We start from the raw sequence: 12694 nt of genomic DNA, 5'->3' as shown, positions 1-12694 counted from the left end.
TGGATTATTGTATTGCTTGATGAGAACAGAAAAGCCATTCAGAGTTGATCATCCCACAATATAATATTGCTATTACTTTGTACACAGTACATTTCACTTTGCTTGAGTTCATGGAGGACTTTCCAGGTTTTTCTGACAGCATTCTGATCATAGATACACACCACAATTTATTCAGCCATTCCCCAATTGATGAACCATTTCCTCAATTTCCAATTCCTTACCCTGGGAAAAAAGCTGCTATAAATATTTTTATACATATAGTCCTTTTCAATTTTTAAAAAATCTCTTTTGGGATTCATTCCTAGGAATAGTGTTGTTAGGTCAAAGGACATGCATGATTTTATAACCCTTTGGAAGTAATTCATATCTTTTGATCATCTGTCAAGAGGGAAAGGCTCTTTTTTTTTTTTTTTTAAATAAATTTGATTCAGTTCTTTATACATTTGAGAAATGAGGCCTTCATCAGAGAAACTTGTTTTAAAATTCTATTCCCAATTACTACTGCTACCTGTATGTCCCTCTTGTTTATTTTATTCTCCCTCTCCTTTCAACCTGACCCTCCTCCTCTCCCTCAATATCCTTTCTTCTATCAACCTCCCTCCTTCCTGAATACTCTTCCTTTCCTACTTTCATGCAGGGTAAGATGGATTTCTACACCCATAGTGAGTGTGTATATTTTTTCCTCTTTGAGCCTATTCTGAGTAGACTGTTTCACTTACTCCCCATCCCCTCTTATTTCCCCCTCTATTGTAAAAACTTTTACTTGTCACTTTTATGGAAGATAATTTACATCTTTCTATCTCTCCCTTTCCCATTCTCCCAGTACATTCCTCTTTCCTTATTTTATTTTTTAGACATTATCCCTTAATATTCAACTCACACCTGTGCTCTCTGTCTATATATACTTCTTCTATATATAATTATTATGTATATAGAGAGAATGTATAAATACATACATATATAGTTCTCTCTATACATAGAGAGAAAATATAATTATAAATCTCATTAAGTCCTATTTGACATTACTTTCCTGATTATCTCCTTATGCTTCTCCTGAATCCTGTATTTACAAATCAAATTATCTATTCAGCTCTGGTCTTTTCATTATAAATGCTTGAAAGTCCTCTATTTCATTGAAGATCTACCTTTCCCCCTAAAAAAGTATGCTCATTATTGCTGTGTAATTCTTGGTTGTAAACCTAGCTTTATTGCTCCCCAGAATATCATATTCAAAGCCCTCTAATCCTTTAAAATAGAACTGCTAAATCTTGTGCTACCCTGACTATGGCTCCACTATACTTGAATTTTTTTCTTTCTGGAGCCTTGCAATATTTTCTCCTTGAGGTGGGAGTTCTGAAATTCGGTTATAATATTCCTGCAGGTTTTCATCTTGGGGTCTCTTTCAGGAGGTGATCAGTAGATTCTTTCAATTTCTATTTGACTCTCTGGTTCTAGAATAAAAGGACAGATTTTTTCTTTAAACTATCTTAAAAGATGATATCTAAGTTCTCTCTCTCTTTTTTTTGATCATGACCAATAATTTTCAAATGACTTCTGGATCTATTTTCCAGATCAGTTATTTTTCCAATAAGATATTTGAATTTTTTTTTCAATTTTTTCATTCTTTTGGCTTTCTTTTACTGTATCTTGATTTCTCATAAAGTCATTAGTTTCCATTTGCTCAATTCTAATTTTTAACAAATTATTTTCTTCAGTGAGCTTCTGTATCTCCTTTCCCATTTGGCAAATTTGCTTTTTAAGGCATTCTTTCCTCATTCATTTTTTGCATTTCCTTTTGCACTATTATATATATGGTATACAGGTATATATATTATATAATAATAGATAGATTAATAATATAGATATAGATTAAATAGATATTAATCTAAGACTCAACCACAAATTCCTCAATAACAAAATAAGGAAATCAAAACACTAATATGGCTTATATTCTTTCCAATTTATCTTTAAAAACATCTATATTTAAGTGGATCTGTGAAGACATTTCTTCCACCAGTTAAAATCACAGTCATTGTGATTTTATAATCATAGTTTACACAATTCACAAGCATATCTTTCTATTAAATATCCATTAAAGAGACCTGTAGAGGGCCAGAAATCTGGAAAGTTGTAACAAAGAAATACCAGAATATTATGTATAGACAACACTGGAGAGTTGGGGGGGGGGGAAGAAACAATGAGTTGTTAGTCAAGGTATTTAGGACATAAATTTTCTTGTATCAAATCCTACTCTTCATTTTTCAGTTTAGAAATCAACTATATTCCCTCTCATTATCATTGAATAGTAACTAACAGTTAACTGGTTAAAAAGAAGTAAAGCCTTATGTCTTTTACACTAAAAATTTGATTTACAAATCACAAGTATTTCTTTTTTTTAATGAATACAATTAGTAGCAGTATTGAGATCACAAATATTTCCAATGAAAAAAAAGCTCACAAATTTATTATTTTAAAATGCATTGAACAGCTTAACTTTAATGATTATAATACTTCCTTTCTAGAAAACAGAAAAGAAAGAGGTTACAAATGCTGAAGAAATTAAGTTTTTGAAAATCCTATGTATGAAGATAAAATTTATCAAGTTTGGTGGAAAAGAGTAAAGATTAATGGCTTACCTCATTGTCTGAATTTTAAACATATATCATAAATGCACACTACTATAAAAATATACAAGTATAGTGCACTAGAAATAGACTTGAATAAGACTTTAGTCATCAATATAAGATGCTATATGAATTTGTCAGAAATACTGTGTTTACCTGAAATCTGGAAGATGTCAGTCATCAAAGTTTCATTTACAACTGAAGAGCCAATTCCTCCAGTATGAGACCAACTTTGATAAATTGCTTGTAGCAGTAGAGTTTGTGCTCTTGTTGCTTGAATAGTGAGATTGGGAAGTTCAAATATGCACTCATTTAGGGGAACCTGAGTTCGTTTGCTCCTGTGTAGAATGATAACAAAAATTAACTAAAATAAATCAATCAATAAACATTTATTAATTGCCTACTAAATGTCAGGTACTAGGCAAAGTACTAGAAATATAAAAATGGACAAAAGACTATCCTTCTCAAGGAGCTCACAATCTAATGGAGAGAAAGCATGCAAACAAAATATATACAAATCAAACTATGCACTGAATAAACAGGAAATAATTAAAAGAGGAAAAACACTGAAATTAAAATGGGTAATGGAAGGTTTCCATTAGCAGGTGGGATTTTAGTTGGGCCATAAAAGAAGCTGAGACATCAACAACCGAGTCATGAGCAATGAACATTTCTCCAGCTATTTAAGCTAGGCTTTATTTTCTTTTTTCCCCTTTAAAGACAATTTTGTAACTGAATCAGCAAGTATTGGGAATGATTTGCTATACTCTAAAAAATTTAATGTATTTTGTAGGTATTTTCTCTTTTTACTACTGCCTCAAGAATTTAGAAATTATGGTGATTTTTGTAGGTTTATTTGTAGCCTATAACATTACTGAAGTTATTAATTTTTCTCAATTAATTTTTCTCAATTATCTAGAATTTACTAAATGAACCTTCATATTAGATATGTTTTATCTCTTTTTTAATTGTTTCATCTCTTCTTCATTTATCTTCATGCCTTTAAGCCCTTTATTCCAGTTGCTAGCATTTCCAAAAAATTTTAGCAAATAATAGCAAGGAAAGGGAACATGTCTGTTTTATTTCAGGGAATAAGAGGGAAACGAATAAGTGCCTACTATTTCCAGGCACTGTGCTAAGTACTTTTTACAAATATTATTTCATTTCATTCTGTTATTTATGAGAAAAGTATTTATTCTTTCTAGTATTTCTTCACTACATATAATGCTACTTTTTAGTTTTAGACAGCAATACATATAACTAAAAGCCATTTCCCAATGGACAGATGAATAGAACATTACTTTAAAAAAAAAAAGTAAATTAAAAAAAAATGCAAAACTAATATATTTTTAATAAAGCTACAGATTAGTCCAAATATTCTAAAGAATAATTTGTAATTATGCAAATCAAAAGACTAAAATGTCTATTCCCTTTGAGAAATTTCATTAGTGGGATTATGCCCATGGAGTTCACTGACAAAATGTGTATCTAAATATTCAGAGTATCTCTGTGGGAGCAAAGAAACAGAAACAATGAATGACTGTTTTTGTCTTTTTTTGTATCTCCAAGACTTGGAATAGTACATGACATATACTAAATGCCTGTTGATTTCACATGATTTATTAATAAAATATGGTATATTTATATAATATATAATGCAAATAAAATAAAACAGACACAAAACAAATTAAATTGAATATAATAGAAATATAACAACCATGTCCCAACAGATATGTGAGAATCTACCTCTCACCAATCTTTACAGAGGGTCTTTACAAGATTTTTTTTCTGTATATTGATTATTTTTACTGAATTTCCTTGTCATTTCTTTTTTTTTCCCTTTGTATAAGTGATGGGAAACAGGAAAGAAGGAAATATAGGAGTAGTAATGTTAAAAGATATCAATAACAACATATTTAAGTTTAATAGTAATTATTAATTACTTACAAAGTAAGTAATAATTAATAGTTTTAAATTTATATGATCAAAAAAATAAAATAAAATTTATATGTTTTAAGATTCACAAAAATTAGGTCACACACACACACACACACACTCCATAAATACAAGTAAGAAACACATATCATTATATGGTGTGATATATACGTCTATCTATGCTTATGTAATACATAGATATACATACAACATAAATACATAGGTATATAAATTGACACTCATAAAGGGAGGAGCTATTATTATCCCGTTTTAAAAATGAGGACACTGAAACTGATAAAAGCTAAGTGGTATTCCCAAGATCATACAAGTAATAAATGATAGAAGAAATGATAGAAATAAATGATAGAAATGGTATTTGAGCCCAGGTGTTCTATCTTTGATGCCAGTGCTTCTACTGTACATACATTAATTTTCTAACTTACAAAGAACAAAAGAGAGGCTGTATGGACTGTGACAGGCACCGTACAAGAGAATATGATATGGTAGGTACATAATATACATTTGTTTTTTTTTTCATCTACTACCTTCTAAAACACCCAGTACAATACCTATAGTGCATATTTGATAAACATTTACTGGATGAATGAATGAAATATACTAAAATTCTCCAAACAATTCAAATCAAGAGAAGATAAGAAAAACCCATAAATTCAAGTAAGACACTAGTGCCCTGGAGAACAATTTCAGTGTAGAGATGGGAACAGTCAAACTGAGGAATTGATGGAGCTAGAAGGACATGAATTGTATACAAAAGCAGAGTTGGGTAAGAAAAGAAGAGGAACTGAAATGGAAGAGAAGGCCTCATTGGACTTAAAATGACTATTAACAAAGCCTTCACATCATTAACAGAAACAGCATAACCTTTCTCTCAGAGTGATCTATTTATTGTGCCCATTCTACTCTTCCATTTATATTATATATGAAGCAGGCCCACATCAGGAATTTATATATCATCCTTATTATTTCTGGACATTCAGGATTCATTAAATCATTTATTTTACTTTCCATTTTTATTGTTTCTTTCAACAGACTTTAAGAAAAAAAAAAAAGGTTAGCTAAATTTAAATAATTCCCTTATCAAATATTTGATAACGAAATAAGAAAAAAAAATTCTTAAGAGAATTGTGGAAAAAAGACAACAAAAAGGGGAACCATGCAGCTATTGAACATTAGGTATCATCAATTTAATTACTGTCTGGAGCCAGCAACAATCTGTAATTTTAAGAGTTACAGAGAAGATGACGGAGAGGATATACGCATCTTTCTGATCTCTCCTTTACCTTCAAATTGTTTTACAAAACTCAACCTCTGAATTAGTGCTTGACTGTCAGAAGGCATGAATATTGGGAATGCAACACATTACCAATAGAAGATAATTTCTAAATTCACCAGAAAAGGTGCTCGTGCACTGGTATGGAATGGGGCTACTCCAGGCACAGACTCAGCAGGCAGTGAGAGCATGGGAAACAGTTCACACTGAGCAAACTATAGGGGGGATGGGATATGGTCTCCGCTGACGGAAAATCTGTGCGGAGAACTCTACCACAGTTTCAGCTATTCAGCCCTGGCAGCAAGTAAGTAGATCAAAAGAGAAGGTATAAACACAGGGGGAAAAGGCTATAACCCCAAAACACTAGAATCTCTCAGGACCTGGCCACACCCACCCAGCAACAGGAAAGACCAAACGATTTAGCCAACCACTAATCCCATACCCTGCTGTCCCACTATTCACTGCATTGCCTTAGAGGCAGCTTGAGAATACCTCACTACCTCATAAACATTCATCAATTTTGTTGTTGTTTGTTTTTTCTTTTTAATGAGTAAAAAGGCAAAGCAAGCTCTAACTATAGATAACTTCTATACTGAAAGAGGTAAGATGTCAAACCCTGAGAAGACTAAAAACAGTTTATCTCTGGATGAAACCCCAAAGGGGATATGATTTGGTCCCCATCACATGAGGTTCTCATAAAAGAAATTAAAAAGGATGTTAAAAGAGAGTAACAAAAATGGGGAAAAGGAAAAGGAAGTTTGCAAGAGGTCTGAAAGGCATAAAATTCAAAAAGATAGAGTGGAAAAAAAACCTCACCGAAAAACAGAATTTGTGAACGAAAAAAGAAAATAACCCTTAAAAAATAAAATTGGGAGAAAGAACTGAAACATGCCCAGAAAGAATTGGGAAACTAAAAACCATTACATTAATTCCCAATCCCTATATTTATACACCGCATTTTTGATTTCCTTTGTAATTGTCAAATTTCAAGTTGATTCTTTGTAAGCAAAAATTTTTGCATTATATTATTTGTATCTAATTTATATTTTAATATTTCATTCGGTCACCCGCCATCAGGGAGGGGGTGGGGGGAAGAGGTGAAAAATTGAACAAGAGGTTTCAAATTGTTAATGCCAAAGTTACCCATGCAATATCCTGTAAAAAAGGCATTAAAAAAAAAAAAAAAAAAAAAAAAAGTATAATACCAAAAAAAAAGCCAAACCTCTTGTTCCAATTTTTCCCTCTTACCCCCCCCCCCCCAGATGGCAGGATGACCAGTAGATGTTAAATATATTAAAATATAAATTAATACACAATAATACTGACCAAAAACGTTTTTTTGACAAAAAATCGATGAAATATTGTAAATTAGCTTGGAAGGAAATCAAAATGGGTGTCTTAAAAAGGGATTGGGAATTAATGTAATGGTTTTTATATCTCCCGGTTCTTTTCTAGGCATCGGTTAGTTATTACTCTCCCTTTTGAAAAATTTTTGTTGTCTTTTTAGGGAGGTTCCATAAATTCATATAATTGTTTTTATTAATGATCTCCTTGGTCCGTTTTACTCAGCACATTAAGTCCTCCAGGCCTTTCTAAATTATCCTTTGGATTTCCCAAGAACAGTAATATTCCATAATATTTTACCATAATTTATTCAGATTCTCCAACTATACATCCATTCATTTCCAGTTTTTACCCTCAAAAATCCACAAAATTCCGGGCAATAAATCCCCCTTTTTATAATTTGATTTGTTAACATTTATTAAAGGAAATTTGATAATTTTAGCATATTCCAAAATAAAAGGTTATTTAAATAAAAATGCAAATTAAAATTTTCCCAAAACCCCAACACTTTTTTTCCTTTAATTAGCAATCGAATTTAGGGTAAATTGTTTAATTTCACTCGATTAATGGAAATTAATGCGAAAGACCCAGAATATCCGAAAAAAAAAAAAAAAAAAAAAATAAAATTTTAAAAATGAAAAAATTAAAAACAAAACAACCTTTAAAATAATTGAAAATACAAAAGAAATTTAAAAAAAAAGAAGAAAATAATTTTAAAAATCAGAATTGCAAATGGAAATGAAATAAAACCCAAGAAATACAACACCAGAAAAAAAAAAAATAATAAAAATGAAGAAATAGAGAAAAATGTTAAATACCTACTTGGGAAAACAACAGACCTGGAAAATAGATCTAGGAGAGATTATCTAAGGATTATTGGACTCCCTGAAAATCATGATGAAAAAAGAGCCAAGACACTATTTTTCAGGAAATCATCAAAGAGAACTGCCCAGATGTCATAGAATCAGAAAGTAAAATACCCATTGAAAGAATTATCAATCACCTACTGAAAGAGATCCCAAAATCAAAATTCCAAGAAATACTGTGGCTACATTGCAGAATTATCAGACCAAGGAAAAAATACTACAAGCAGCCAGAAAAAAAAAAAAAACCCACAATTCAAACAGCAAGGAGCCACAATAAGGATTACTCAGGATCTAGCAGCGTCCACATTAAAGGATCGAAGGGCCCGAAATCTGATATTCTTAAAGTCAAAGGAACTTGGTATGCAGTCAAGAATAATGTATCCAGCCAAATTGAGTATTTTCTTCCAGGGAAGAAGATGGACATTCAATGAAATAGGTGAATTCCATTTCTGACAAAAAACCCAAAGCTAAACAAAAAGTTTGACCTACAAGTATAGGACTTGAGAGAAGCATAAAAAGATAGAAAGAACTCTGGAGATCTCTATTTCTGTTTTGGGTATACATAAAGAGTACATAATGTTATAATGTAAAAAAGGATCTAGAAGTAGAAAGGAAATTATGCCAGAAAAAGGGAAAAGTGGAGGTATTACATCTCAGAAAGGGAAAAAGGAAACCTATTATAGCTGAGGGAAAGAAAAGAGGGGGATGAACATAGTGTGGATCTTACTTTCATCAGAACTGGATCAAAGAGAAAATATTAGATATATTCAGTTTACAGAGAAACTTCTCCCATCTCATCAAAAAGTGGGAGGGGAAAAGGGAAAAGGGAAGGGATAGGTGAAGTAGAAGGGAATATAGAAATATTAAGAGAAAGGTTTAAGAAAAGGGGAGGGACTCTAAAGGGGAGAGAGGGATTCTAAAGAAGGAGGGCTGTCTGAGGCAAGTGGTTCTCATAAGTTTAATACTAGGGAGGGGGATAAAGGGGAAGGGAAAGAGAAAAGCATAATCTGGCAAGAAATGCAGAATTAGTAGTTTTAACTGTAAATGTGAATGGGGGTAAACTTGCCCATAAAGCAGAGGTGGATAGCAGACAAGATGAAAAGCCAGAATCCTACAATGTTGTTTACAGGAAACACACTTGAAGCAGGTCAATACACAGAGAGTAAAGGTAAATGGCTAAAGGAGAATCTACTATGCTTCATGTGAATTCAAAAAAGCAGGGGTAGCCATGCTGATCTCAGATCAAGCAAAAGCAAAAATTGATCTAATTAAAAGAGATAAGGAAGGAAACTATATCTTGCTAAAGGGTAGCATAGATAGTGAAGCAATATCCATTCTAAACATATATGCACCTAGTGGTATAGCATCTAAATTCCTAAACAAGAAGTTATAAAAGCAACAAGAAGAAATAGACAGCAAAACTATAATAGTAGGAGATCCCAGCCTTGCACTCTCAGAACTAGATAAATCAAACCATAAAATAAATAAGAAAGAAGTTAAAGAAGTAAATAGAACACTAGAAAAGTTAGATATAATAGATCTTTGGAGAAAACTAAATGGAGACAGAAAGGAGTACACTTTCTTCTCAGCAATTTATGGAACCTATACAAAAACTGACCATATATTAGAACATAAAGACCTCAAATTCAAATGCAGAAAGGCAGAAATAGTAAATGCATCCTTTTCAGATCACAAAGCAATAAAAATTACATTCAATAAAAAGCCAGGGGAAAATAGACCAAAAAGTAATTGGAAACTAAATAATCTCATCCTAAAGAATGATTGGGTAAAACAGCAAATCTAGACACAATTAACAATTTCACCCAAGAGAAAGACAACAATGAGATGACATAACAAAATGTGTGGGATGCTGCCAAAGTGGTAATAAGGGGAAATTTTATAACTCTAGAGGGCTACTTACATAAAATAGAGAAAGAGAAAACCAATGTATTAGCCTTTCAATTAAAAAAGCAACAAAAAGGACAAATTAAAAACCCCCATTCAAACACTAAACTTGAAATTCTAAAAATAAAAGGAGAGATTAATAAAATTGAAAGTAAAAAAAAAAAACTATTAAATTAACATATAAAACTAAAAGTTGGTGCTATGAAAAAAAACCAACAAAATAGATAAACCCTTGGAAAATTTGATTAGAAAAAGTTAAGAGGAAAATCAAATTGTTAGTCTTAAAATTGAAAAGGGAGAATGTTCCACTAATGAAGAGGAAATTAGAGCAACAATTAGGAGTTATTTTGCCCAACTTTTATGCCAATAAATTTGATAACTTAAATGAAATGGATGAATACCTTCAAAAATATAGGTTGCCCAGATTAACAGAGGAAGAAGTAAATTGGTTAAATAGTCCCATTTTAGAAAAAGATATAGAACAGGCTATTAATCAACTCCTGAGAAAAAAATCCCCAGGACCAGATGGATTTACATGTGAATTCTACTAAACATTTAAAGAACAATTAATTCCAATACTATATAAATTATTTGAAAAAATAGGGACTGAAGGAGTCCTACCAAATTCCTTTTATGACACAGACATGGCACTGATACCTAATCCAGGTAGCACAAAAACAGAGAAAGAAAATTATAGACCAATCTCCCTAATGAACAGTGATGCAAAAATCTTAAAGAAAATATTATCAAAAATATTATAGAAAATCATCCCCAGGATAATACACCATGATCAAGTAGGATATATATCAGGAATGCAGGGCTGGTTCAATATTGGGAAAACTATTAGCATAATTGACTATATCAATAAGCAAATTAACAAAAACCATATGATCATCTCAATAGATGCAGAAAAAGCATTTAACAAATCTAACACCCAATCCTATTAAAAACAGAGAGTATAGGAATAAATGGACTTTTCCTTAAAATAGTCAGTAGCATCTATTTAAAAACCATTAGTAAACATGATATGTAATGGTAATAAACCGGAACCATTCGCAATAAAATCAGGAGTGACAAAAGGTTGCTCACTATCACCATTACTATTCAATATTATATTAGAAATGCTAGCTTTGGCAATAAGAGATGAAAAAGAGATTAAAGGAATTAGAGTAGGTACTGAGGAAGCCAAATTATCACTCTTTGCAGATAATATGATGGTATACTTAGAGAACCCCAGATATTCTACTAAAAAGCTATTAGAAATAATCCATAACTTTAGCAAAGTTGCAGGATACAAACTAAATCCACATAAATCATCAGCATTCTTATATATCACTAACAAAATCCAACAGCTAGAGATACAAAGAGAAATTTCATTTAAAATAAATGCCAATAGAATAAAAAATTTGGGAATCTATCTGCCAAGGGAAAGTCAGGAAGTATATGAGCAAAATTACAAAATACTTTCCACACAAATAAAGTCAGATCTAAACAATTGGAAAAATATTAAGTGCTCTTCGATAGGTCAAGCGAATATAATAAAGATGACAATACTACCTAAACTAATCTATTTATTTAGTGCTATGCCAATCAGACTCCCAAAAAACTATTTTAATGACCTAGAAAAAATTAACAACAAAATTCACCTGGAAGAACAAAAGGTCAAGAATTTCAAGGGAACTAATGAAAAAAAATTTTTTTTTTAATGAAGGTGTCCTAATTGTAACTGATCTAAAACTACATTATAAAGCAGAGGTCACCAAAACCATTTGGTATTGGCTAAAAAATAGACTAGTTGATCAGTGGAACAGGTTAGGTTCACAGGACAAAATAGTCAATAATTATAGCAATATAGTATTCGACAAACTGAAAGACCTCAACTTTTGGGATAAGAATTCACTGTTTGACAAAAACTGATGGGAAAATTGGAAATTAGTATGGTAGAAACTAGGCACTGACCCACAATTAACACCATAATCAAAATGGGTTCATGATCTAGGCATAAAGAATGAGATTATAAATAAATTAGAAGAACATAGGATAGTTTACCTCTCAGAATTGTGGAGGAGGAAGGAATTTGTGACCAAAGAAGAACTAGAGATCATTACTGATTACAAAATAGATAATTTTGATTATATCACATTAAAAGCTTTTGTACAAACAAAACTAATAAAGACAAGATTAGAAGGGAAGCAATAAACTTTTTTTTTTTTTTTTTTTTTACATTTAAAGGTTCTGATAAAGGCCTCATTTCCAAAATATATAGAGCATTAACTATAATAAGAAATCAAGCCATTCTCCAATTGATAAATGGTCAAAGGATATGAACAGACAATTTTTCAGATGATGAAATTGAAACTATTTCTATTCATGTGAAAAGGTGTTCCAAATCATTACTGATCAGAGAAATGCAAATTAAGATAACTCTGAGATACCACTACACATCTATCAGATTGGCTAACATGACAGGAAAAGATAATGACCAATGTTGGAGGGAATGTAGAAAAGCTGCGACACTGATGCATTGTTGATGGAGTTGTGAACGGATCCAACCATTCTGGAGAGCAATTAGGAACTATACTCAAAAAGTTATCAAACTGTGCATACCCTTTGATCCAACAGTACTACTACTGGGCTTATATCCGAAGGAGTATTAAAGAAGGGAAAGGGACCTGATGTGCAAAAATGTTTGTGGCAGCCCTTTTCATAGTGGCTAGAAACTGGAAATG

The 12694-nt window shown here is 31.6% G+C and overlaps 1 protein-coding gene across 10 annotated transcripts in view; it reads right to left on the bottom strand.

Annotated features, from left to right (window-relative positions):
• Positions 1 to 12694, bottom strand: part of VPS13B (vacuolar protein sorting 13 homolog B) — a 950112-nt gene that overhangs the window by 788681 nt on the left and 148737 nt on the right. For all 10 annotated transcript variants that reach the window (XR_004232297.1, XM_031954131.1, XM_031954187.1 and 7 more), the window contains one exon: positions 2781 to 2962. Coding sequence is in view for 9 of the 10 variants with exons in the window: in XM_031954131.1 (XP_031809991.1) it covers positions 2781 to 2962 (182 nt within the window). In the remaining variant the exon portion in view is untranslated. The remainder of the gene's footprint in view (positions 1 to 2780; positions 2963 to 12694) is intronic.

The sequence above is a fragment of the Sarcophilus harrisii genome, chromosome 1 (genome assembly GCF_902635505.1).
Source record: "Sarcophilus harrisii chromosome 1, mSarHar1.11, whole genome shotgun sequence".
Taxonomy (NCBI): Eukaryota; Metazoa; Chordata; class Mammalia; order Dasyuromorphia; family Dasyuridae; genus Sarcophilus; species Sarcophilus harrisii.
This window is presented reverse-complemented; position numbering and strand designations above follow the sequence as displayed.